Here is a 27588-nt window from a genome sequence, read left to right on the forward strand (position 1 = left end):
TCACCTTGCTTTCACGTGAATCTGTCCTTAAAGAGGGTATTTACATGTTTAAATCAGCTGAGGTTACATCCATTAGCAACTTGGCATGTCGCATGCCTTGGAGATGTTGCCTTTTTCTTGGATACTGCGGAGCGGGCGAGCTCCTCAGTCAGTTTCCGACTATACCTTTGCGATCGGACACAAAAATGAGGTGCACTTGGTTACGTTCCGCTAGGCTGTTCAGCCGTTCTCTACACTCCTGCACTAGTAGCGATTTGATCTCAAAGGCAGACATTGCTTGACTATCACTAAGTATGGCTATACGTTAGTTGTGTTGGAGGTTTATCTCTGCTCGGCAAACGTCCCATAGGTATGGAGAGTTTGGTTCGTGGTCCTGTGACTTAAGCACCAAAACCCTCCTACGTTCTCGAGCCGTCAGTGTACTACTTGATTGTACTATCCATAAGCAGTAGCTCGAGAGTGGAATCATTACATTCAGTTAAGTGTAACTTTAGACTTCTTTGTGAAGTTTAACCTTTTGGTAATGCTGTCCCTTGGTAGAAGAACCAATGGTATTACACGACTTAACTTTTTCATTCGCTGGGACGAGATTACCTTACTTTTGCCGCATCCTTTTGCTGTTATTTGTAGTAGTGTGTGTTTGGCTATCTGACCGATTACAAGGTGAAATGGTGTGATGATATCTACCAATCGATACTTTTTGCCCTAGATTGATAAACCTTTTTATCCTCTTGCAACCTGTTTCTACAGAGTATAATAGTTTTGTTTATATTCAATATGTCAATTAAATAAATTAAAAAATCTTCATGTTGGCATCAGGGAGATAGTTGAAGATCTTTCATAGGCCGATTTAACTTTTTTGGTTATAAGCATGAAGCTTTTTAACGCTATACTTGTACCAAAAGACCGAAATGAGCCGTTATATTCTAGTATGATTGTGGCGGAACAAGAGTCAACGGTAATTCGCTTGTTCGACAGGTTTGGTGCCCTTGATGTACATAATTAAAGTTCAATTGAGGTGTTATTAGAAAAGCTCTTGTTTTCGATTGGTAGAGTACTCTGAAAAAATTCAGAGCATAGACATACAGATGTGCCATGATAAAAGCTCTTTTAATAAAGCTTTTAAGGTAAATAAAATAAGTTTCTCAAACTAGTTGGAACATACAGTGTCGTCCAAAGTAATAGAACTTTTTATGGATTTCAATATATTTAGGAAACTTTAGAGGAAAATTATACAGTGTCGCGCAGAGTAATGGAAGAATTTCTTGATTTTGAAAATATTTACGGAAATTGTGAGGAAAAATTATTAGACAAGACTTGTGAAGGTAAAAGAACTTGCTTATTTTTATTTTATTTTTGTTTTTTTGTTGTTGTGGTTGACTCGTAGCATGACTATTTCACCGAGCTTATGCTCTCAATTGTGATGAGTGCCCTGATATTAATCGAAAAAATATAGGATCTGCAAGTTCTAAGCATCTAAAATTTATAGGTTTGCAAGTTCTATACTGACAGAAATACCTTGGGAAATTTACAATTGTCTGCAAATGAAATAAACAAAGTTCCGGATTATATCAGTCAAAACTCATTCTTTATGGTGGCCACACTCACGTCTAACTATTAAGCCACGGCGCAGGACTGATCTAGTACTAGCTCACTGATTTCGTTAAGTATAGTTTACGAAGCTACTATATAAAGGTGCTTATGGAGCTCAAATCAGAGTGTGCAAAAGCTTTCTAAAAAGCTTACTATAAGTAAGTTGTGGATTTCAGTAAACATTTAACCTAATGTTCATTTATTACTCCAATTCCTGTTAAATATGTGAACTATTTTATGAATTATAAATCTATCAATCACTCTTTTTACTACACTGTGCTTCTCTCTTACAACTTGTTGATACTTTCTCAGCTAGTCTTTACTCCACAAAACATTTGACTAGGAGCGGCATTGAGAAATTGTAGAAAGCATATAGTAGTATAGCGAAGAGAGTCTATTTAACGCCCAGCTGATATGAAAATGCCGGTCTCGTTGAGGTTGTGAGAGCAGCTGAACATGCTTATTGCTGGAACTGGTCAGGTAACTCGCACGATTAATAACAGCTCTCAACCGTAGGCTACATACATGTGTATTGATAACTATGAGAATATACATACATGTGGAAATTTAGAATTGCCATGTGATGTAATATTTAATCACTGGAGGATTTTAGAAGATTTTGAAAAGTAAAATTTTAGAGCATTTTTGAGTATTTTGATAAAATGTTTTAATGAAAAAACATTTTTTTTTTTTAATATCTGTTATTGTACCAAAGCTCTTGCTCAAAAAACTCATGGAACATAATATTACCTCATATTGTTATAGTTACTTGAAATTCTCAACCAAAACTTAACTTTTGTCATTATTTTTATTAAAAAAAAAATGTTTCTGATGGTCAACGCTATAAATGAAATTTCCTTAAGAAAGTCGAAAATATCAAGTTTTCGGTTAAAGTATAAATAATTGAAAATATTATTCGAATTTGTCAATCAATGAATGTTATTTGAGAAATTTTCACAATTTCTTACCAAATTTTTGACAATTAAATTGCCTCCTCTTTCCACCAAAGTTTTCACAAAACACTTGGCAACTCTACCGCAAATTTCCATCTTTTTGTGTGTGCTCCGACCTCCGGCTGGTCTCCGGGAGCAGTTCTGTGGATAGTCAGTCGTGTGCTAGCGACCAATCGTGAAGGTAGTAATTTCCTTCTCCAGTACGGTTGTGTTCCATAAGGGTAGCAAAAGACACGTGGAGAGTTTGCAAACTTCAAATAAATCATTTTAAGTGCATTTTGTTTACATCTCCAACAGACAAAGTGAGTGATAAGTGATAACTAAGTAAACTTAAGCTTTTTACAATGGATTTCTTTACGAAAATTAATTTTCTGCCCATCTACTCACACTTATGGGTGCTAAGCGCGTGTGTGCTTGTGCGTATGTACATTTGGTGGGTACATGTGGCACATGGGCTGAGTTAAATTTCAAGCATTGACCATTTATTTATTTTACTTTAAATTAAATTCYTGCAATATTACACCGAACACCGAAACAAAGAGTTTTTTGTAATTTAAATTACAAAACGAGTTACTTCATGTACTCCAACGAAAGGTCACGCATTTGTGTGTACAAATGTGTGTATGTATACACATATGTTCTTATACTATGTATATACATATATATAAGTTTGTAAGCCTGTAGAAAGTCTGCTTTATTGCCTCTTTGCTAACAGTCTTATAACCGGTTCATTAAGGTAGTGGGCCTACCTATGTTTATCATACAGCTGCTTACTACATACAAACGTTAACAGATAGCCATAAGGCACAAGTGTCTGTATGCATGTAAGGTATGTTTGTAATCAAGCCCATACATTTTTACTCAAACATTTAAAGTGCGGAATATTTGTTCTTGTTTTTGTTGTAGTTAATTTTTTTCTTGTTTTATGGGAATCGAGCAAGTTGAACATAAACAAGCATTATAATTGAAAATGGGCTTGTTTTCCCTGGTCTTGACGCTGCGACATTGTACCGCGTTCCAACTTAATTTTGCTACAAACTTACAAACTTTTATGTACATGCGTTTTGCCTTGGCTGTGCGCTCACGTTCTGAAGCTCATTGTTGGGAGTCGTTCCATAAAAACAAAAAATAATAACAATAAGTTGAAACAACTCAAGTGACCGTGAAAATTCGATCAAGAAAAAGTTGACTTTTTCCTTTGTCCAAAAAAAAAAATTAGTTACAAAACTTTTCCTAAAATTAACTTATTATTAGTGCGACTTGTCGTCCACAATTGTTTATTGCAATAATGATATCAATGTTTAAAAGAGCTTCTTATGCCCTTAGTTACACATTTTTGGACTTATGCTCCATTCAGAGTTAAATGAAATACTGTATACATATGTATATAATATTTGTGGTTCAACCAAATTCATAAGAAATGCGATAAGTCGAAGGTTTGTTGTGTTTGAATGAAAACAAAATCTGAAAATGTTAATCAAATTATATATTACGAACTACAAAATATTACATACTAATAAAGGGTGATCCGTTTCGAGGTTCCCTACTTTTTGAAAAAAATGCCCAGGAACTTCAAATTTACTGGGAAATATTTTTTGGAAGTTATTTATTTTAAATTTTCGAAAACGTTTTCGAGCCTTCTATTGGTAACTGGTGAATGACACGTGATGTTTTGCTTCAAGGCCTGAATCGAAGCAGGATTGTCCGCATAGACTTTAGACGATCAATGTCCCCACATGAAAAGTCTAAGTTAGTAAGTCTAAATCTAATGAAACGACATCTCTTGAAGCTTTTAAGGTTGCTCTTCGTCCCAAATGCAGCAATTTTGCTTGTTAATGATCGTAATCGCTTAACGAAATTTGGCCCGAAAACGTCGAATCTTCGTGGAAGTTTTCAATTTAAGATCTCGACGTGCTCACTCAGGTAGGGCTGTTATATTTTCTTCACTGTATACTAAACGTGGTCTATTCGGTTAACAGTCGTGGTCAGCTGAAAGTTTGTATAACTACTAAACGAAACAAGTGGAATATAAAATTGTGCTATACGGGAAGTAGGCGTGGTGCTGTCCGATTTGCACCATTTTCACAGTGTAACATAAAAATATTAGAAAAATGCCACGTTCTAAATTTTGGCGAAATCCGTTGGTCGGATCCCGAGATATGGGATTTCACCAGAAAGTGGACGGTGTCAAGCGCATCGTTCAATTTTCAATTTAATGGCGATTTGTGGGTGTGACAGTGGTCCAATTACGCAAATCTACGAACTCGAATTTTTTTATACTAAGGAACCTGTGTACCAAGTTTCATTGAGATATCTCATTTTGACTCAGTTGATTCTTTTAATAATTAAGGAAGACTTAACATAAATTAGGGAATAATACTTTTTTCAGTTATTTTTGCATAGATTAGTGACAAAAACTTAGTTATCTAATAGCATGGATTGTATTGTATGGAGTGCTGTATGGAACGTGATATGTTATGTGCGATAAGAGTTTTGATAAAAGTATACAAGTCTGCGTCATAAACATTAAGAAAAAAAAAATTATATTTCAAAAAAATTGCTAAGTTCGTAGGACAACCCTTAATTATCATGTCAAATATGAGTGCGTTCTGTCAGGGAGATTATAAAGATATCAAACAAAGAATGTCTGTGCAATTGTATTTCCAACCAAATTTCGTGTACGAAATCATTGCTAATGTTGGAAAAGGATTACTGTGAATCAAAAACACAAGCCTTTGAGCGGTACAAAGCCTTCAAAGACGGTCTAGAGATCAGTGAAAACATGCTTCGTTCTGGACGTCGCGATGTTCAGACGTTAAAAAAATGAAGTATATGGTGTTTGAAAATCGTCAGGTACATATTAGAGAGATGGCAAGAGCCCTCGACATCTCTCGCGAATTCATTCGAATTATTTTGGTGGATATTTAGGGAATGAAACACGTTCTTGTCAAATAGAAGTTTTTTGAAAAGTGTACCGTAAACGAGTTTCTTCGACATGCTAACGAATTTCGTTCCCACATTCATGAAGAGTATTATAACTGCCGATGAAACAGTGGGTTTATGAATTTGGCACGCAAGCAAGTATAAAATTTGCGTTTTATTTAAAATTATTATCTAATTTAACTTATTATTAAACATGTATACATAAATAGAATATTAGTTATTACTATTAGTTTAACATTTTTTCCATTTATATTATAGACAAATTTTAATATTTTTTAAAATAATTTTTTAAACTCATTACTGATAATTATATATTTATTAATTTAGTATTAATTATTTATTTCATCCAAAAAGAGCCAACACATAAATAAACTTGTGCTCTTAACAATTTTTAAATGGAATATACATTTTTGTGGTGATTTTAAATTAAATAGGTTTAAAAAATTTAAACCAAAAATTATTTAAAAATGGTTTATGCTATGAACGGAAAGATTTTTAACTTAATAAAAATCATGAATATTTTCTTTATATATTTCATTTGTATTTCTTTATATATTTTATTACGTATATGTACATTCATATGTATTTACTACTTAGATGCCTATTCACACGCAAAATGTTCAATTACGCATTGATTAAGCCATAAAATTGTTCCAGACCGATTTGGGCTTCCTAATTGACATAGCCACTGAATAAAATAGTAGCTATATTTATAAACACACACTTATGTACGCGTTTCCATGCAAACATATAAATACAATACATTCATAGGTGCGTATAAATCTCCAATTAGTACGCCAATAAAAAGCTGTGCAGACCACAACGCAGTTACTAACCTCATAATCACCTTAATTATCAAGATATCGCGGCGCTGTCTTATCGCCTTATCGCTCACTAGCACATAAGCTCTCTCAAACCGGCCTCTTTTATTTAATAGTTCAGAGAGACCTCATTTTGTTATTGCTCTCAGTAGAAAGAAACGTCAAGTACTGTCTGCCAGACAAAACAATCGTGATAAGATAATTTTTGATAACTCTTGGGTTGTTTTAGTTTCTCAGAGCGATATTTTAACCACACACATACATTTGTACATATGTATATTGCACACATAGTAGTGGCCAAATGGTAGCACACGTGCTTTGAGAGAAACAAAAACAATAGGCATGCCGACGCTGTCAATGACGTTTTTCATAATTAATGATAACTGAGTATACCCTACATCGATAACTACAGAGTTTATTTTATTTATCAATACTTTTTTTGTATTTCGCAAGAAATGCTAAAAGTTTGGTATGCTCAGTAAGCACATGGAATTTGAGATTTCCGAACTAGATGTTTGATTTTAGAGAAGTATTCAGTTGGGCCGGTATGAAATAAAGTAATAATTTCGAATAGGAAAGTAAGTAACTTTCTGGGCATTTGTGGATACCATGTCAATAGAAATGTTCGTCTTTTGAAGCAAACCAATCATACACCTAATTTTCGACTTCTGCGTAGAAATCGCAGTGTTGCTCAGTCAATGCATTTCCCATCTATGAATACAAACGATAAGCGGAAATAACTTTGACGTGTCTTCTGGCCCATTCTGGTCATATTTCGATCAATTCCTGATTCAAATTGATCGCTTGTTGTATGTAGCGATTAGTATTAACAGTTTCCCCTGGTTTTAGATGCTCATGATATCACACCCTTACCACTTATCACCACTTATCGTCTTTTCACAAGAGTTTTTTCGGTTTTTCGTTTGACTTTAGTTAAATTAATGTGGCACCTACTTTCCACACTTTTGGATCTTTCCCATAACTTTTAAATGGTCTGAAATTGTTTTTGTTGAAACTATAATTGAATACTTGGTATTAAACGCCATTATTGGTGAGTTATTTCTGGGTTGGAGTATTGAGAAATCACTTATGCTCCATTGTTTCCTACATTCGACCTGAGCTAAATTCATTGTCATAATTTCATTGTTATAAAATACTCTCGAAATATTTGTAGGAAATGTAGCCGAGATGGCATTTTTGGGTTGAGTAGTAAAAGCTACATGTATGGAACTGATCCTGTATTCATAAGTAGCTTCCACCTAACGTACATCATATTTCGAAATTTAACATAGAGAGCATAAAATGAGTGCTTCCTGCTTCCTCCTGCGATGTAAGAACACACAAAGGTCATCTTTAATGCAAACATATCACTTTTCTTTGTATTTTCAAGTTTCTTCAAATTCCTTCTATTGTCATTCATTTTGTAATTTCTATTTTTTCAGTTTTTTTATAAATATCCAAAATGCCGTCGCAAAACTGCTATTTGGTTCTAGAAGACAACACCATATTGCCTGGTTATGCATTTGGTGCTAAGGCGCCTGTCGATGGTGAGGTGGTCTTTCAAACTGGTATGGTGGGTTATCCCGAATCGATGACCGATCGTTCATATCGTGCACAAATACTGGTGCTAACCTATCCGCTAATCGGCAATTATGGAGTGCCAGATGAGAAAGAGCTCGACGAACATTGCCTGCCGGTAAATTTTGAATGGTTGGAAGGCATTACAGTAGCTGCGCTAGTGGTGGGCGAAGTATGTGAAGCACCGTCACATTGGCGTGCTAAGCAAACGCTGTCACAGTGGATGGAAGGTCATGGTGTACCAGGCATTAGCGGCATAGATACACGTGCACTCACGAAAAAGATACGCGAAAATGGTTCCATACTGGGCCGCATCGTTTACGAGAAACCAACAAATTTGGGTAGTCTAACTTTTGCCGATCCAAATTTGAGAAACTTGGTAGCCGAGTGTTCCGTTAAGGAGCCACGAGTATTTAACGCCACTGGCACGCCACGTATTTGTGCCATCGATTGTGGTTTGAAACTGAATCAGATTAAGTGCTTTGTGTCACGTGGTGCGCGTGTCGAGTTGGTACCTTGGAATTATCCACTGAAGGAGGATGAGTTTGATGGGCTCTTCATTAGTAACGGTCCTGGTGATCCGTTTGTATGTAAGGACACTGTTATGCAGATACAACGAGTTTTGAAGAATGGCAAGAAACCGATTTTCGGTATTTGTTTGGGTCATCAACTGCTCGCAACCGCTATTGGTTGCAAGACGTACAAAATGAAGTATGGCAACCGTGGACACAATCTGCCATGCGTACATAACGGCACTGGACGGTGTTTCATGACCTCGCAAAATCACGGTTTTGCTGTGGACAGCAACACATTGCCAGCTGAGTGGGAGCCACTTTTTACTAATGCCAACGACAACACTAATGAAGGTAACAAGAAACAATACACCAATTTTTTTACCATTAGTAATTCAATAAATCTCTTTTAGGTATCATCCACACAAGCAAGCCATACTTCTCGGTACAATTCCATCCTGAGCATACCGCTGGTCCTGAAGATTTAGAATTGCTTTTCGATATTTTTCTCGATGCCGTAAAGCAAAAAAGTCTTGCAGGCGATGTGAGCTTACGTCAGAATTTGATCAATCGTCTTACATACCAACCTAAATACGACACCATACACGAAAAACGTCCACGTAAAGTACTAATTCTCGGCTCCGGCGGCTTATCAATTGGGCAAGCGGGAGAATTCGACTACTCAGGCGCACAAGCCATTAAAGCAATGAAAGAGGAGAAAATACAAACCGTTCTGATAAATCCCAACATCGCCACCGTACAAACATCAAAGGGTCTCGCCGACAAGTGCTACTTCTTGCCCTTGACGCCAGAGTATGTGGAGCAGGTTATACAAGCGGAGCGTCCAAATGGCGTGTTGCTCACGTTCGGTGGTCAAACAGCGCTCAATTGTGGTGTCGAATTGGAACGTGCTGGTGTCTTCGAGAAATATAACGTGCAAATATTGGGTACACCCATACAATCGATTATCGAGACGGAGGATCGAAAAATCTTCGCCGACCGCGTTGCTGAAATTGGCGAGTGTGTCGCGCCATCAGAAGCTGTCTACTCAGTAGAAGAGGCATTGGAGGCCGCTAAACGTTTGGGCTATCCAGTAATGGCGCGTGCGGCATTTTCATTAGGTGGTTTAGGCTCCGGTTTCGCAGACAATGAACGCGAACTGGAGACACTCGCACACCAAGCATTGGCACACTCAAGTCAACTGATTATTGACAAATCGCTTAAAGGTTGGAAGGAGGTGGAGTACGAGGTTGTACGTGACGCCTACGATAACTGCATAACGGTTTGTAATATGGAAAATCTCGATCCTTTGGGTATACATACTGGCGAGAGTATTGTGGTGGCGCCATCACAGACGCTCTCCAACAAGGAGTACAACATGTTGCGTAGCACTGCGTTGAAGGTGATACGTCACTTTGGTGTGGTTGGCGAATGTAACATACAGTATGCGCTCAATCCACACTCTGAGGAATACTACATCATTGAGGTGAATGCACGCCTTTCTCGCAGCTCCGCTTTGGCCAGCAAGGCCACGGGCTATCCGTTGGCATATGTCGCAGCCAAGTTAGCGCTTGGAGTTTCCCTACCATCGATTAAGAATTCCGTAACTGGTGTGACCACAGCGTGCTTTGAGCCCAGCTTGGATTATTGTGTGGTCAAGATACCCAGATGGGATTTGGCGAAGTTCATACGCGTCAGTAAGAATATTGGCAGCTCAATGAAAAGTGTAGGCGAGGTTATGGCTATTGGACGAAACTTTGAGGAGGCCTTCCAGAAAGCATTACGCATGGTGGATGGCGCAGTAAATGGGTTTGATCCCGACCAGCATCCATTTTGTAAGGAGGAACTAACTGAGCCGACAGACAAGCGTCCATTTGTGCTTGCAGCGGCACTCAAAGCCAATTATGGTGTTGAGGAGTTACATCGGCTCACCAAGATTGACAGATGGTTCTTAAATAAGATGAAGCACATTATAGAGTTCCACAATAGCTTGGAAGAGACAGGTAATCCACTGTCGGGCGCACAAATCTTGCAAGCAAAGCAGATTGGCTTTTCTGATAAACAAATTGCTGAGGCTATTAAGAGCACAGAGTTAGCGGTACGTAAGCAGCGTCAAGAGCTGGGCATCAAACCTTTTGTCAAGCAAATAGATACCGTGGCTGGCGAGTGGCCTGCAGCCACCAACTACCTCTATCACACTTATAATGCTAATGAACACGATTTAGAGTTCCCAGGCGGTTTTACGATTGTGGTTGGCTCGGGCGTCTACCGTATCGGCTCATCGGTGGAATTCGATTGGTGCGCCGTTGGTTGCTTGCGCGAATTGCGTAATCTCGGTAAGCCCACAATTATGATAAACTATAATCCGGAGACAGTATCGACCGATTATGACATGTGCGATCGTCTCTACTTTGAGGAGATTTCGTTTGAAGTTGTGATGGATGTTTATGAAATGGAAAATTCTGAGGGAATTATACTTTCGATGGGTGGTCAGTTGCCAAATAACATAGCCATGGATCTGCATCGTCAACAGGCCAAAGTGCTCGGCACATCACCGGAGTCTATTGATAGCGCTGAGAATCGCTTCAAGTTCTCACGTATGTTGGACCGCAAAGGCATATTGCAACCACGTTGGAAGGAGTTGACGAACTTAAAGAGCGCCATTGAATTTTGTGAAGAAGTCGGCTATCCATGTCTCGTGCGTCCGTCATATGTGCTCTCCGGTGCCGCTATGAATGTGGCGTATTCCAATCAAGATCTGGAGACCTACTTAAACGCTGCATCACTAGTAAGCAAGGAGCATCCAGTAGTTATATCCAAATTCTTGACAGAAGCAAAAGAGATCGATGTGGATGCCGTTGCGGCGGATGGTGAGATTTTGTGCATGGCCGTTTCGGAGCATGTGGAGAATGCTGGTGTGCATTCCGGTGATGCCACTTTAGTAACACCACCACAAGATTTAAATCATGAGACTTTAGAAACCATTAAGCGCATTACACGTGATTTGGCCGCGCTGCTTGATGTCACGGGTCCATTCAATATGCAGTTGATTGCTAAAAATAATGAACTCAAGGTTATTGAGTGTAACGTGCGTGTCTCACGTTCATTCCCCTTCGTATCGAAGACATTGGATCATGATTTTGTGGCAACAGCAACGCGTGCCATTATTGGCATAGAAGTGGAACCGGTGGAAGTGTTGCATGGCGTGGGAAAAGTAGGTGTGAAAGTGCCACAATTCAGTTTCTCACGTCTGGCTGGTGCCGATGTACAGTTGGGTGTAGAAATGGCTTCCACCGGTGAAGTGGCTTGCTTTGGTGACAATCGTTATGAGGCCTACTTGAAGGCTATGATGTCTACCGGTTTCCAGATACCAAAGAAAGCTATACTACTCTCGATAGGCAGTTTTAAGGTATGTTCTCTCGATGAATAAGTTAAAATTGTGGAAGTATAATAAACATTAAATTTAACTACTTTTAGCACAAAATGGAACTATTGTCCTCGATCAGAGACTTGGCGAAAATGGGCTACAAGTTGTACGCTTCCATGGGTACTGGCGATTTCTATGCGGAACATGGTGTGGATGTGAGTACAACGAATTAAAAAATATTTAGTTTTAGATATCTAAGAAGCCTATTTATAAAAGTGAACAAATTCCATATGAGTTTTAGTCGATTTATCCACAAATTTCTAAATATTTTAAGGGTTTAACTATCTCGGTCTTGGGAAGATGTGCTAAGATCGACTTTCAATCTAGTTTTAGTCGAAAGTAATGCGAAATAACTTTTAGAAATGCTGTCGAGTTAACAGACATTTGCTGGTAAAAACTCTGGGTTTTTGTTCTACAAATCTGTTATAGGTTAGTTTCGGTCCTTTTTAAGATCAAATGAAGACCAGTTTCTAGGTGCAAGAGAAATAGCCATCCTTTAGGATTCCTACGCTTGAAGCGAAATTTTACAGAAGCTTATAGCGTAGTCTTGCCAATGTGGAACAACTGGACAAGAGATGATCCACTGTTTTCGTGGTGCCCTGCTCTAAACATTTCCTGCAGTCTTCTCGATCTATCAACCCCATTCTGCGGTCGTATGTTCCTTAATCTGAAATTCATTGCTTGGTTCAACCTAATTCAACTTATAAACAGCTATACCTTGACACTCCATAATGGCAAATGGCGATTAGGACATTTCTATGCAATTTCAAATCTCTTTATTTAATTTTAAGCTTATGATAATACTTTCGACCTTCTTCAATCCAAATATATGTATGTACATAGCCCTTAAAAAATAACTTAAATCAATGTCAAGACTCCGAACACTGATTGAAAGCACCTTTCAGCTGAAATGTTTTGCGTCTTATCACCTCTTTTAACTGTGAACGTGTCTCTTCCGAGGCCAACGAAACAAATAGCTTCTCCGTTGACGATGTAATATCTTTAATAACTTGCGAATTGCCGCGCGTTAATTTACGCAGCACGCCAATTCTTTTATTAAAACCCCCGAGGATTCTTTCATCACTTGGCGTCTTTACTGCAGAATACTGCTGGCTATCAGTTATCTGTTCAGCTTCATCTTCCCTTTCCTCTTGCGCTTGTGATTTACGGATTTCTTCAGTACTCACAATGGCATCGATACGACTGTTCTCACCAACATCATCGCTCAAACTATAGTTATCAATCGATTCGTAGCTCTCATAAAAGACGTCCCGCTTGTCTTTTTCAATAGCAGGTGCATCACATATTTCCGTTACTTCAGGATTGAAGCGCAGAATACCAACCAAACTCTGTTCCTCAGGCTTTTGTATTGGATTTGTGTCTCCTTCATGTACTTCGACCACATGTTCGGTAAACTTAATAGACTTGCGTCGCCCCAAATTGGGTGTTATGTTATCCACTAACTCGAGATCATTGTAAGAAAGTGCCTGCTCAGCGCTCTCCTCCAAGGACTTTACGTTGCTCTTTCTATTGACAGCTGGAGAGTTTTCTCTTTCACTATGCGTTACTTCAATGTCGACTCTTACGGTACGCCGCACGTTCTCTAAATGTTCGAAGACTTCTTTGGTTAGCTTAGTCTTATTACTGGTCTCTACACTTGTGCGTATCGGCAGAGTTGGCGGTAAATTTTTAAAATCTTCATTCGTCTGCAAACCGGCGATTTCCTCCTCCAAACTGCCAATGGTGTTGAGGTACTCTCTAGCACCCATATCGCAACCATAATTATGGTAGAACTTGCAGAGTCGCCTCGCTTGTGCCAAGAACGTTTTAGCCAAATAACAAACACGAAACTCTATTGCCTTTTCGGCCATCGCTATTAGATGGTCGATGATTATTTCGAGTACATTTGTGCGTCGTAAATTTTCAACGCCCTGATTGAGGTGCTTCAATTTGGGGTTTTTTATATTGCGCCGGAAGAAAAACTATAAGAAGTGAGAAGTATTGGTGGATTGTCAGTTTATGAAGTAAAGGATGACAGCAGAGATCATAAAATATTTGAGATCAATGTCAGAAATATCTTATATGAGCGTAATGTCATAAGTTCCAAAATATTTCCACTTCAGTGTGATTGCAACTTACCTCGATGTCTATGGACTCCTCTGACAAGCGACGCCGTTCATATTCTTGCTTCTTCATCATTTCAATATTGTGTCGCATCACATGAGTTTTCCTTCTTAGTTTACCGTTGGTCTTCTCACGATGTTGCTTCATGCCGACCAAGCCCTTTGCACCTTCGTCTTGCAAGAGTACTGGTTCATCTTCCCCCCCATCCAAACCAACTAGACTTCGTGAATTTTTAGCTTGTATTTTCAATTTCAACATATTATTTTCGGAGAGATTTTCAAATATCTTCTTAAAATTCAATTTTGGAAAGAAATCTTCCTCAAAATCTAGATTTTTAAGTGCCACCATTAGATGCATCAAAGGATTTGCTACAATATCGGCCAATATTGAGAATAACATGACCAAAGAGTATTCCGGTATGCTCTCGAAGAGATTACGTTCTTCAATAAAGAAGTCCTTCAAACATTTTTCACGCAGTCGCTGCATAAATGTGCTTATAAAACGCAGCAGCACCTCACCGAGATACTCCTCCGGCCAGCCAGTGTAATTACGTTCGCATTCCCAGAAGAGATGCATGCGCAGATGTTCCATTATGAACGAGAGCGCCTTATGCTTCTCTTGCGGTTCGACAAAAGTCTTCACCAAAGCTTTGGTCATCATGAATACCTTCACTTGTGTATTTGTTAAATGTTGCTCCAAGTAGCGTTCGGCTTTCGGAAAAACAATACGCCATTCGAGCTCACGAAAAGGATTCCGCTGTCGTTTGGGCGCATAACCAATGGGTATGACATGAAAGCCAAAAGTTTCAATACGTCTAATCATCGAACGCGTTGGCCATTGAAATTGCTGTCCAGTTAGTGGATTAGTGGAGATAGGACGTTCGCGTATACGAAATTGAAATGCGCAATCGGGCCAGTGTTGTGCATTATGCGCCACATAAATAGCGGGTATGAGTTCGAAGTATTTTGTGTAGATCGATGAACCACGATATGTGCCCTCGTTCAATTCTTCGGGGAATATTTGTAAGCGATCGGCAAGCTGTTGACGTACCAACTCACCAAAGTAACGCATAAATTCTTTGGAGTTGAGATAACATTGCTGCATGAGAACTTGACGTCGTTCCTGCTCTAACTTGTACAAGCGTATGGCTTCCAAAGTCTCGACATCGCGATATCGTGTCTTCTCATTGGATCTTCTTTGGACGCCATTGTAACCTTCATCAGCGCTGTCTTCGTCATCGGACTCTGGCTCTGTTTCATCTTCATCGTCATCATCGTCTTCGGTGTCCTCGTCATTCAATGGTTCAGCAAACTGCCGCAAATTGGACACACATGAGTCCGGCAAGACTTTGGCATCCAATTTATAGTTACCACGTTGATTTTGCATCTTAAGCTCGGACAATGGGTGATGTGTATTCAAATGTGCTATGTAGGTGTAGTCATAATCAGATTCCGCGTGATTGCTTGGTGCTTTAAGACTATAGACACTCGTTGAGCTATAACCCGAGCTGCCGTCCGTATACACATCAATATCGGTAGCCCCAATACGTTGGGTTTTTGGTTCTTCACGCAGCTTAAGCCGTACATAGCCCTTCCATTTTGTCTCGCGCAACATTTCTACGTAGTCCTCCTTGCAGGGCGTTGTGTTATAGAAATCCGTGTCTAAATCAACTTTGCAAAGTGGTGAAATTGAATCGTAATTCGCATCGTTCGGTCTCGCTATATCGATATTTTCGAATATCACATACATTGCCAGTGGCTGGAGCGGTTGAGGAGTGTATTTTTCTGGACCGTGGCTGTGAAGATAGTGGAGAATGATTACCAAATGAATAGAGATGAAAGTAATGCGAATATTTTTTTAAACTACTGCCATGACTAGCAATCCAGAGGATCTCATTTGTGTGGGATATTTTATCTAACACTGCTTTTCCGTGAACCACCAATGAAGATGCCACATACAAATAGAAAGTAATGAGTTATTCTTTCTCAATTTCACTTCATACTCACATTGGTTTATATTGCATCCACTTGGAGACAGCAGCATCCAAGGGCGTCGATAAAAGTATGGAATGCTCTTCGAGATTCTGATTCAAATCATTTTCTTTGGCTAGCAATTCCTCAGAAATGTTTGCCAATTCACTGGAACATTGAAAGAAATATAATTAAATCTTAGATAAATAATTAGAAATGTTAATATGTGAAATGTGGTTATAGCGCGAGACCAGAGTGTTGCACATGCGAATCATACACCTAACAGTTACGATAACATTTGAATTGATAAGACTTTCAAGCACTTAGAAATCAATGCCAATTAAATTGCAATATTTTCAAAGAGCTTCCGGTTTTAATGGCTATTTCCTATCTCAAGTGTTCTGATGACAATTGGTTTGCGCTTGCATGAAAGCACTTGGCCTGTGAAAGAGGGACTACGAAAGAACGAAATGAAAAATACAGTTCGCATATTTTATTCAAAAATTAATGGGATAGAAGAAAAGTCATTTTACTAAAATTTCGCTAAACTGGGAAATTGAAAATTTTTTGTACATATAATATGATGAGACTCTGGAAAGATAAAATGTCTCCTTTAGGCAGGATATCAAGTGATTCCAAATAATGGGTTTGAATAAAAAGAAAATCGGGAATCGAGTTTTACATAACTTCGAAAAATGTTCGAATTTCGATTCGAATTTTCATAATAGAAATATTTAAAAGATATATCATAAATTTCAATAATATCTTAAAACAATTACTATTTTTTCGAAATTTGGAAAATTTTTATCACTTAAAAACATTTCAAACTATGTAATATCAACTTCGAAATCTTATGTTTTAGTATGCTTCCACTTTTTGATTTACAATGCCTTACGAAATACGATGTATATTTTTTACTCTCTCTTATTATTTCATTCTGAATGTCGAAATTTTTTTTTTTTTGAAAGGATAAATTATCACAACTTTTTCATTAACAAATTTTTACGAACTTCGAAAAAGCTTTGGCATTTCATTTTGGATGTTGAAATATTTTTTTTAAAGCACGAATTGCCACAACTTCTTGATTAAGACATATTTTCGAATTTTAAAAATGTGTAAACATTTCATTGTGAGTTTCGAAATATTGTCTTCGAAAACACGAATTTTCACAACTTGTTGATTAATAAATTTTTCTATATTTCCAAAATGCCTGCACACTTCATTTTGAATGTCGAAAACTTTTTCGAAAACACGAAATGTTAAAATTTATTGATTAATTCATTAATTTTTCGAATTTCAAAAACGTTTTCACATTACATTTCGAAATATTGTTTTCACAACTTGTTTATTAAACATTTTTTCAAATTTCGAAAATGCAATTCATTCTGAATGTCGAAAGCTGTTTTTTGAAAACACGAATTGTCAAAACTTGGTGATTAATACTTTTTTCGAATTTCGAAAGTACTTAATTCATCGGGAAGCAATGAATATGACTTCAGTTACGTTGCAAATGTAAAACTTTTAGTTGCTAAAAGTTTAAAAATTTCGAAATTTCAAAACCCTTCGAAAGAATTTATATTTCGAAACTATGCGTATTTAAAACCGAAATGTACGCTCCCAAAACTTTAAATTCAATATAATTTTTGGAAACAATTATTGAGGCCCACAAAATTTCTGAATGTGACCATTTTAACACTAACACAACTATCGCTAGATTCTGTTTAATCTATATCTTTTCACCACCCACGTACTTTTCGTAATTTCCGAAAAACTGCAACGTCAACGACACCTGATTCATGATGAACGTGCATAGATCACTATCCAAATGATTTTGTATTTGTTGCTCGATTTGTCGGTTGAATTCCTCCTTATTGATTTCATAGCTTGTGCTCTGCGAATTGAGGCTATTCGTGCGCTTCGTGCCACTGGCGTGTTTAGTGGTTATGGAAGTCTGCTTCTCGACGTCCTTGCTCTGTTTGCTCTTACGCTTTGTCTTTTTCGCTTGTTTCTTTTGTAATTTGGCGATTTTTTTTAGTTGCTTTTCTTGCTTGCGTTTGCGTTGTTCACGTTTACGCTCCTCGAATTGCAACTCCTGCAGAGGATTGTTGGGTGTTTCCAGCAGTTTGGAACTGGACCGACCCATTTCACAACCTCTTTATTATTCTTAGCGTGTTGTTTTTAACTAATTAAAAATTTTATTTTTGAACCTTCGCATTTAATTGTTTTTCTTATATTATATACACTTATATATATATATATATATATATTTTTTTTTTTTGTTAACGCGCCCGTTTGCATCCACCGCCGATCGTGCTTCTACTGTTCGTAGAAATTCGCTATGATTGCAGATCGCCCGGCGAGTTATCGCTTTTTGCAATATTTGATCGAATCTTTTTTTTATTACTGTTTGCTATTGTGTGTTTAAAATAGATGTTCGAATGCCCGACTTGCTACCTTCTTCTGTCGCGTACTTAAATTGCAATGCATTGGCAGTCACACGCACACACAAACGCAGTTAATTCCATATCGTCTGGCACGTGTTGTTGTGTTGTTTTTGTAATAATTTGATTTGATTTTCTATGTAATTGATAATTTCTGTTGTCATTTCACTTAACTTGCAGTTGTTTAACTTTTTTCCTTCATTTTTCTGCATGGTACTTTGTGATTTTTTCGTCCCTCTGAGTAATGAGTGGTGAATGCAGGTGTATATTTACCATTACATATATGTTTGTACATAAATTTATACTCTTACGGGCATGTACAGTACTTTCAAGGAGAAATAGCTGCGTAAGCATCATAAATTGTCTGCTCAAATAAGAGTATAGGTTGGTTGTTGGTCTTCAGTTCAGGTCAATGCTATATAGTATCCAGTATCAAGGACAGCATACAAAATACCAAGAATAAAAAAAAAAAAATCTACTTCGGTAATATTTTGATCTCTTTCAAATGTTGGCCGCAATAAAAGGTGTATCCGTTGAGTGCAAGTTTTGATGACTCGTCCAAGCATTTCCACTGAATCGAAGCGGGACTGTCCAAATTAAGACTTTAGACTTTACATATTCACACAAGAAAACGGCTACGGGTGTGGTATCACACGATCTTGGTGGCCAATCGCCAGGCCCGAAATGTGAAATTATCTGCTCACCGAAGTGTTCTCTCAATAAATCGATGGGTTGGTGCGATATGTCTTGTTGAAAAAAAATGTCGTCGAGATCACGAGCTTCAATTTCAGACATCAAATAGTCGGCTATCATGGCGCGATAACGGTCGCCAACGACGGTTACGTTCTCACCGGTCCACAAACCACACCAAACCGATATTTTTTCTGGATAAAATGGCAACTCTTGAGTCTCCTCAGACGGCTTTACGTTTCTAATGCGGCAATTTTGCTTATTTACATGCCCATATATGCATAAATATACAAGTATGCTCTTTATATGGTGTCTAACGTTTCTTTCCGGTTGTTTCAAATTTCTTTCCCAACATTTCCTGTTCAGGGTATAAAAATATAGCCTATTATTTTATCTTCAAATAGCAAAAAGATAAATTAAAGTCAATTCAATATTTTATTTATACTTTTAGAGAAATATGTATATATATATGTATAAGACAAGGCATATGGAAAAGTAAAGGTAAAAATTTAAACTCTTGGGTTCATTTTCCTGTGTGGTGAGATGGCAAGATACGATAAACACTGTGATAAGGATGTCCTCTCTAAATTGTGGAAGGATACACGATATTCTCGTTTAACCTAGCCCTTTGGCATATCTAGCTCGGCTTTATTGAGATTGGAAAATATTTCTTCTAAATAATTGTCATAAAACGGAATACAGTGAATGTACATGCATACATATGTATATGTGTTGGTGGATAAAAAACATATTTTTTAAATAAAATTCTTTGTAAATCTATCATACTTAATACGGGAGAAGATTAAAGACCTCAAAGGTTGCGGCTTTTATAATCTCCCTTTTAAAGAAAAACAAATAGCTCAAAGAACGCAAAATGACGTCAATTTATACATTGTACTTACTACTTTCTACTTCGATATTTCTTGCACAAAGTTATGTTGAAAGTTCAAAACAGAAAGCCTTGACTTTCAATGTTGATCACAATTGGCGATTGCAAGCCTACATTACCCGGTATCAATTACAAGACAATTTGTTTACTAAATTCATTCAATAAATAAACGGACACTTATAATTTTTATTCGCATCAACTTAGTGGGTCCCCTCCAATTCCAATTCACTACTAGATCTCTCTTACTAATCTAACTTCTTCAGTTTGACCGATATTTCTTCACAGATATTGTACTCTTATAAAAATGTGTTTACATATGTGACATACCAGTATATTAATACGAGTATACCATGATTAAACTCGTTCTTATCTTCAACAGGTGGAATCCGTGCAATGGACTTTCGATAGGCAATCACCGGAAGATCCCAATGGCGAGCTGCGTCACTTGGCTGAGTTCTTGGCGAATAAACAATTTGACATGGTCATCAATTTGCCAATGAGGGGAGGTGGTGCAAGGAGGTGAGATATGACTCAAGCGTAACTAATGATTCCATAAGTATAAGAAGAGAACGAAGAGCAGAAAAAATAGGAAGTAGAATTTAAGAAAAAACAGGTTATGAATAAAAATTATCTGAGTCGATTCTTTGATCGAAGGCAGCTTCTACATGCTCAGAAAGTAGCTTAGTAATCTGAGGTTCAGAGTATAATAAGTAATCAAAGGGCCCTAAAGAATCCCAAGCATATTTGCGCATCTACTTCGCAACATTTTCTAAATGCAATTTTTGTTTGGTTTAAGGAGAGATTATGTATAATGGTCGAACCAAAACTCACATCTTAAATATATAATTATACCTTCAACATCTCTTCCTGCCTTATGTTGATGAGAAAAACATTCTCAAGTCGCTATTCTCACTTACTTTTTGAATTATCTTGAAAAACTATTAATTCTATCCTTTACTATTTTTTTTTTTTTTTTCAGAGTGTCTTCCTTCATGACGCATGGCTATCGCACACGTCGTCTTGCTGTCGACTACTCCATTCCGTTGGTGACCGATGTCAAGTGCACAAAACTTTTAGTCGAGTCTATGCGCATCACAGGCCGTCGTCCAGCAATGAAGACGCACACTGACTGCATGACGTCTCGCCGTATTGTTAAATTGCCCGGTTTCATTGATGTGCACGTACATTTACGAGAGCCTGGCGCCACGCACAAAGAAGACTTTGCCACCGGAACCGCAGCCGCTTTGGCTGGTGGTGTGACACTTATTTGCGCTATGCCCAATACAAATCCTTCGATTGTGGATCGTGGCAGCTTCCAGGTCTTCCAGGACTTAGCCAAGGCCGGCGCACGCTGCGATTATGCGCTCTATGTTGGCGCTTCTGACAAAAACTGGCAGTATATTGGCGAATTGGCCTCACAGGCTTGCGGTTTGAAGATGTATCTGAATGATACGTTTAGTACGCTGAAAATGACCGACATGACAGTATGGGAGAAGCACATGCAAAACTGGCCGAAACGTGCGCCAATCGTATGCCATGCCGAGCGTCAAACTATGGGCTCAGTTATACTAATGGCACATTTGCTTGATCGTCCCGTACATATTTGCCATATCGCGCGCAAAGAAGAGATTATGCTAATACGCGCTGCAAAGGAGAAAGGCATACGTGTGACATGTGAGGTTTGCCCACATCACTTGTTCCTTTCCACAGATGACATTCCCGCTATTGGTGACGGGCGTGCGGAGGTGCGTCCCGTGTTATGTACACCAGAAGATCAGCAGGCGCTGTGGGACAACATGAACTGTATCGATGTGTTTGCTACGGATCATGCGCCACATACGTGGGAGGAGAAAAACTCTGAGAAGCCGCCACCGGGTTTCCCTGGTTTGGAAACCATACTACCACTGTTGCTTAAAGCTGTTGACGATGGTCGGTTGACATTGGAAGACATACAGAATAAATTCTATCGCAATCCCAAACGCATTTTCAGTCTGCCCGAACAGCCCAACACCTACATCGAGGTGGACTTGGACGAGGAATGGACGATAAATAGAGAGGAAATGCATTCGAAGGCGAAATGGACGCCATTCGAGGGCATGAAAGTGAAGGGTAAAGTGCATCGTGTTGTCTTGCGCGGCGAAGTCGCTTTCGTTGATGGTGAGGTGCTCGTGCAACCCGGTTTCGGGCAGAATGTACGCGGTCAATATGGACGCAAGTCGCTGATGCAACAATCCATGGAATCACTTGATATTTTCGCCTCCATTGACGGTCTCGACAAGCCGCAAGACCGTAGTACCGACTTCCTTTCCGATTCACAGGCCAACGAAGCGTTCGCTAAGCTATTGGCCGAACCGCCATCGAAGGTGCATTTTGCCGGTGACCCGAGTTTGTTGCGTCCCATCTCTCCATTGCCACGCATACGCTGCGACTCAGCTAGCAATTCGACTTTGCGTGAGCTGCTGCCCAAAAGCCATCCTAATGCGCCACCCATCAGTCCCTTGGTACACAGTCTGCTCAACAAGCACATACTCTCCGTTGACATGTTCAGCAAGGAGCATTTGAATGAAATCTTCAATTTGGCGCAATTACTGAAGAGCCGTGTCTCCAAAGATCGTCCACTGGATGATATTTTACGTGGCAAGATTATGGCGTCCATTTTCTATGAGGTTAGCACCCGAACCAGTTGTTCCTTTGCGGCAGCCATGCAACGTTTAGGCGGACGCGTTATCTACATGGATCAGACAAGCTCGTCGGTGAAAAAGGGTGAAACTTTGGAGGACAGCATCTCCGTCATGGCCGGCTACTCCGATGTGATTGTGTTGCGTCATCCGGAACCAGGTGCAGTTGCAGTAAGTTAAAAGCAATTTACTCAGATTTTTTTGTTTTAAATAATGTTTTTTTCGTTTCTCACAGCGCGCCGCTAATCACTCACGTAAACCGATCCTCAATGCTGGCGATGGTGTGGGCGAACATCCAACGCAAGCCCTACTCGACATCTTTACCATTCGTGAGGAGATCGGTACCGTTAATGGTCTCACAATCACAATGGTTGGCGATCTAAAACACGGGCGCACAGTTCATTCATTGGCACGCCTCCTTACTCTGTACAATATCACTTTACAGTATGTAAGTCCGCCGAATCTTGGTATGCCAGAGGAAATTGTACGCTACTTAGCTACAAAAGGCGTCATACAGAAGTCTTTTAACTCCATGGAAGAAGCTTTGCCGACCACAGATGTATTGTATATGACACGCATACAAAAGGAACGTTTCGCCACCGAGGAGGAATACAAGAAGGTAGGAAAAATATTTCAATTGGGTGGAAATTGGGAGGTAGATAGTACGAACTCGTCGTTGTTTTGAGTTCAGTATAGATTAGGTTCATAGAGACAAAGGTTATATAGGTTGTTCCAGATCATAATCAGATATTTCGAACCAAGGTTTTATTCCGGAGAGGCAAGTTTCTTGCAAAAAACATTTCAAAAGACGTTACCACACGCTTTATATGAACTTTGATCTCCAGGTATCAATGCTAATTCTCAAATGAGAAGGCATAGAATATTGAATATTGTCTCCTAAGCGAAGGTAATGGAAAAAACAAAAGATTTCGATATCTAGTATATTCAATCTTTCGAGGTGGAACAATACTTGGAAGTATTTCGTTCATGCAAAAGAAGTTAGATCGCCAGTAGAGTAAATCTTTGGAGTTAAAACAAAACTTGGAAGTCTTTCATTCATGTAGAAGAAGTTTCGATCTCTAGTAGAATAAATCTTTTGAGTTCGAACAATACTTAGAAGTCTTTCGTTTGTGTAAAGGGAGCCCAGCTCTACTTCGAGTTGAAAATTCAAAGAACTTTGTTCAAAGACCGTGTTGCTTTGGTTACATAAAAAATTACTAGGGTGGAAGGTCTGAGCTTTTCAATGCTGTTTTTTACGGATATTAACAGGATATAAAAGAAACATTAGGACTGAAGCCCATTTCTATAACCATATCTTAGCTTATCTAACTTTCTCTATTTTCTCCTCAACCAGGCTTGTGGCCACTTTGTCGTCACTCCTAAACTGATGACTCTGGCGAGTCGTCGCACAATCGTAATGCATCCGCTGCCACGTGTCTTCGAAATCAGCAAGGAGTTTGACTCGGATCCGCGCGCCGCCTACTTCCGTCAAGCCGAGTATGGCATGTATGTGCGCATGGCATTGCTGGCAATGGTCGTCGGTTCGAGAGGCTAAATGCCTACAGCCAATTTTTCCTACCCACCCCGGCCCGCATTGCGAAATAAAAGACATTTTTGGTACAGTTATGTGTGTGATTTTACATATATTTTTTATAATTTGTGTAATCTTTTATAAACTAAGAAAAATATTTTGTAATAAATTACAATTTGTTGAAATAAAAAACAAAAAGTTCAATCGTGTTTTTGCTAAAAAAAATATTTTTTATAATATTTATGATATTTTCGTAGCTAAAATGCATTTAGAGAGATTAACGGTGCGTATCGTGAAAATTCTCCAACTATATTTACAGTTATCAGGTAATCATGTGCTTAAAGTAATTGTTTAGTAATATTTTTTCTTGTTACTTTTTGTGCTTAAATTGCTAAACATTGATTGCTATAAAACTAAAACAATAACAAAAAAAAAACGAACGAAGTAAGCTTTTGCGAGAAAAACCTCTCCAAATCAGTCTTCACATTTCCTCCAGCGCGTTCTGAACATCAACCGCCCACAAGCTCAATTCGCGCATGCGCATAAATTCAGATTTATTTCACGAAATTTATTTGCTCCAACAATTTCTTCGAAGAAATTCTGCTTTCTTAAGTTTCAAAAGCGCTCGATATCCACAGCGGTCTCCTTCACATGCACTTGTGCATTCACCTCATCACTCCAGTGCGTCTTCTTCTTTGGCTTCGACAGCGTGTTCGTCAAATTCAATTCACTGCCCATAAATGCCGAGTTTAGATTACCAGAGAGATTGCCAGAAGAAATCACCGAAACGGCCGGATTGTATATGGGTGTTGGTGGCATGGAGTTGCCCTCTTCGAGGCTGGTGGACAAACGTGTACTGTTCTGATCCAAACTGCAAACGCGTGCGGTGTTGCCAGCTTTACCATTTGCGGTGCGCGGACAATTTTTGCAATGTCTTACTCTGCAAAAGAGGAGGGGAGAAAAAAATTCAACAATAAATTTAAGTATCAGTGTTTAACTTCCGTTTGTGGCACTTACTTCTTGCCGCTTTTGCAGCTCACGAGTGATACTAGCACAGCTAGTATGACCATGGCAGCGAAGAGTCCAGAGAGTCCAGCGATCATGGTCATCATCTCGTGTGGTTCGCCATCGGAAGTCACTTTGGTTACTAAAATAATTTAAAGAAGAGAAGAACTTAGTTTTGTTGCATAATTTCTTTAATGGAAACGATTAAAAATTTTCAGTCATATAGTATTATGACCACTTAATCCTATTACGGGTACTACAATCGATTTATTTAAAATCGCTTATATTTCATTCAAGATTTAGAAAAATTTAACTTTTATGCTCGTAAATTGTGAATATCGTCATAAATTCGCAAATTGGTCTAAGTCATGAAGCAAGAAATAATCGACAGCAGTTTTTGTTTTTATAAACTTCACCACAACTTGTTTTGTTTTTGCTGTTTTTTAATTGAGCTAAAATTTTAAGACGCATTTTCTGCTATTCGCAACTAAATTCGCACCAAAACAACAATTTGAAGTATTTTAAATATTTTTTTATTCATATAAATGTTGCTTTGAAGCTCACAAAATCAGTCGTAAATATTATAATTAATAAATTATCATAATGTATCATCAGCAAATTCATTGACTATATGAGAGTATATATACTATATATATTAAATATATACAAACCCCAAAACAAGAAACATTAGTTAATTTAGTGGCTAAAAAAAAATTTATTATTTGTTTTGTTTTGGTTGAAGGTCTCAGTCTTCTTAACTCAATCATCACCCACACCGCAAGAGGTCAAAAAACTATTGTCACACAATATTGACAATATAATCGCCGTTAAAAAGATATGCGAACACTTATGTTTGAGTAATTAATATGGACACAAGTGCCAAGTAATTTATGCAAATTTTACGCCTCATTGCTTTAATTGAGAGTGGTGTAGGAAAAATTATCGGTTATTGTTGCAAATTAATATGCCAATTACAGGGCAGCTGGAAACCGCAAGGGAACATTAAAATACCTACAACAACAATACGCAGGTAAAAAAACGATTAACATAAACGTTGAGTTGGGAAACAATTTGCGCGCCCACTTCGCCGGCGCGTGTTTACACTGTGGCTGATATATAGACTAGGAGCCATTGTATGTGGTTCAAATCGGTACTAAGTGGTTGTTCAATTGCTTGATGTCACATTTGTTACAAATTACATCAGTTTCCTTATCGGAACTACATTTACCTACTAACTAAGTTTCTTGGAAATATATTTGAATAAGTTAAAAATGCAAGAAATTTGTTGTGGGATTGTGGGTTGAGTGCGTGACTACTAGACAAAGTGTTAATAGCTCGTATCTCGTTTTAATGCAGTATAAACTTGTAGAAAAAATTGTCTGAGTCTTAAAATTATTAAAGGGTTTATTATCTAAACAAACGCAATGGAAGCAGTTTGCCATATGATAAATCTCACTAAATATAAGGGCCACCATATATTGGCTAGCACCGCGGCCCAGCAACTCTCTACTTGGTAGCGTTAAATCAATTGTGTTCTCCACTTACAAATCAACACTTTCAATTTTCAATTGACCGCTTGTGTTATGCAATTATGTAACTTATGGTGCTGCAATTTGCATACAACATTTGACATTCTCATTTGATATAATTTAGTACTTCCCCTAACATTTAACACCAAAAGTGAACACTTTGCTTCTGTACTCCTTTCACTAATCGCTGCGATTTCGGAAATTAATTAGCTTTTTATGGACAAACAACAAATTTAATAGTAGAATGTTGACAAGCTGACTATATACACATATATGTATTTATAAATTTACAATGTCGTGTAGAATGTGTGCCGGAAATTGTCGGAAATGCGTTGAAAAGTGAAAGTTGCCTGCGTTTGCATAAGCTATTTTTAGCAACAGCCGTTGAATTTCCTAATTTTAGGTTTAAAATGGAAACTTGCATCTAGTCAATCATTATTTTTAGCGAAGTACATTAATTAATATTAATAAAAGTTTAATGAATTATTGCCATTTGGCCTGTAAGTCTGGCAGAACTTGCTATAAATTAATTTCCTTGTATCGCTTTAGAAAGTAAACATGGAAATTTACACTGTGTCTTGAAGTAATTCTTCCTGTTCCAATTTTACTTATAATCTTAAAACAATTATGCTGCACAGTGGGTTGAATTCTGAATTTATATCAGAAAACTTATTTGGTCTTAAACTCTTTAAAAATGTTACAAAAATTCTTAGTTCTGTATATATAGTATACACGAGGAGTGCAAAAATATGCAAATGCATGCACATATTTTAATAAAGGAATTCATATAGATTCCTATATTTGTCAAAAATTATAGGAAAAAATATTTTTGACCGTCCTTATATAGTTTTAATTTTTTCATTAATTCTAGCCTCTTTAGAAATTTGCGCTCCAAAATTTATTT

The 27588-nt window shown here is 38.0% G+C and overlaps 3 protein-coding genes across 6 annotated transcripts in view; 1 reads left to right on the forward strand and 2 right to left on the reverse strand.

Moving 5' to 3' along the window:
• Positions 1 to 2716: 2716 nt before the first annotated feature.
• On the forward strand, positions 2717 to 24300 carry LOC108970990 (CAD protein). The gene is made up of 8 exons (XM_018936748.1): positions 2717 to 2848; positions 7753 to 8754; positions 8814 to 11809; positions 11878 to 11982; positions 20321 to 20460; positions 20921 to 22790; positions 22855 to 23238; positions 23974 to 24300. Exons 2-8 carry the CDS (start codon positions 7773 to 7775, stop codon positions 24172 to 24174), a joined length of 6678 nt encoding a protein of 2225 aa, XP_018792293.1. The 5' UTR covers positions 2717 to 2848; positions 7753 to 7772; the 3' UTR covers positions 24175 to 24300.
• LOC108970991 lies at positions 12633 to 18064 on the reverse strand. Its single transcript, XM_018936749.1, has 4 exons — positions 17673 to 18064; positions 15958 to 16089; positions 13967 to 15746; positions 12633 to 13809 (listed from the first exon to the last, which is right to left on the reverse strand). Exons 1-4 carry the CDS (start codon positions 18062 to 18064, stop codon positions 12697 to 12699), a joined length of 3417 nt encoding a protein of 1138 aa, XP_018792294.1. The 3' UTR covers positions 12633 to 12696.
• Positions 24301 to 24454: 154 nt separating the features above from the next.
• Positions 24455 to 27588, reverse strand: part of LOC108970992 — a 27802-nt gene continuing 24668 nt past the window's right edge. For all 4 annotated transcript variants that reach the window (XM_018936752.1, XM_018936753.1, XM_018936750.1 and 1 more), the window contains exons 3-4: positions 25168 to 25297; positions 24455 to 25090 (exon numbers count right to left, since the gene is read on the reverse strand). In XM_018936752.1, the coding sequence (XP_018792297.1) occupies positions 24766 to 25090; positions 25168 to 25297 (455 nt within the window). In that variant the 3' untranslated portion in view covers positions 24455 to 24765. The remainder of the gene's footprint in view (positions 25091 to 25167; positions 25298 to 27588) is intronic.

The sequence above is a fragment of the Bactrocera latifrons genome, unplaced genomic scaffold (genome assembly GCF_001853355.1).
Source record: "Bactrocera latifrons isolate USDA-ARS-PBARC rearing strain unplaced genomic scaffold, ASM185335v1 scaffold_32, whole genome shotgun sequence".
Taxonomy (NCBI): Eukaryota; Metazoa; Arthropoda; class Insecta; order Diptera; family Tephritidae; genus Bactrocera; species Bactrocera latifrons.

Bases quoted from the DNA above. Each gene is read 5' to 3' on its own strand.
- LOC108970990 (XM_018936748.1), top strand. From the start codon at position 7,773: ATGCCGTCGCAAAACTGCTATTTGGTTCTAGAAGACAACACCATATTG. The intron at 8,755-8,813 runs GTAACAAGAAAC...AATCTCTTTTAG, and splicing joins CAACGACAACACTAATGAAG to GTATCATCCACACAAGCAAG. The intron at 11,810-11,877 runs GTATGTTCTCTC...AACTACTTTTAG, and splicing joins TCTCGATAGGCAGTTTTAAG to CACAAAATGGAACTATTGTC.
- LOC108970991 (XM_018936749.1), bottom strand. From the start codon at position 18,064: ATGGGTCGGTCCAGTTCCAAACTGCTGGAAACACCCAACAATCCTCTG. The intron at 16,090-17,672 runs GTACGTGGGTGG...TCAATGTTCCAG, and splicing joins TTTTTCGGAAATTACGAAAA to TGAATTGGCAAACATTTCTG. The intron at 15,747-15,957 runs GTGAGTATGAAG...CTATCTTCACAG, and splicing joins TGGATGCAATATAAACCAAT to CCACGGTCCAGAAAAATACA.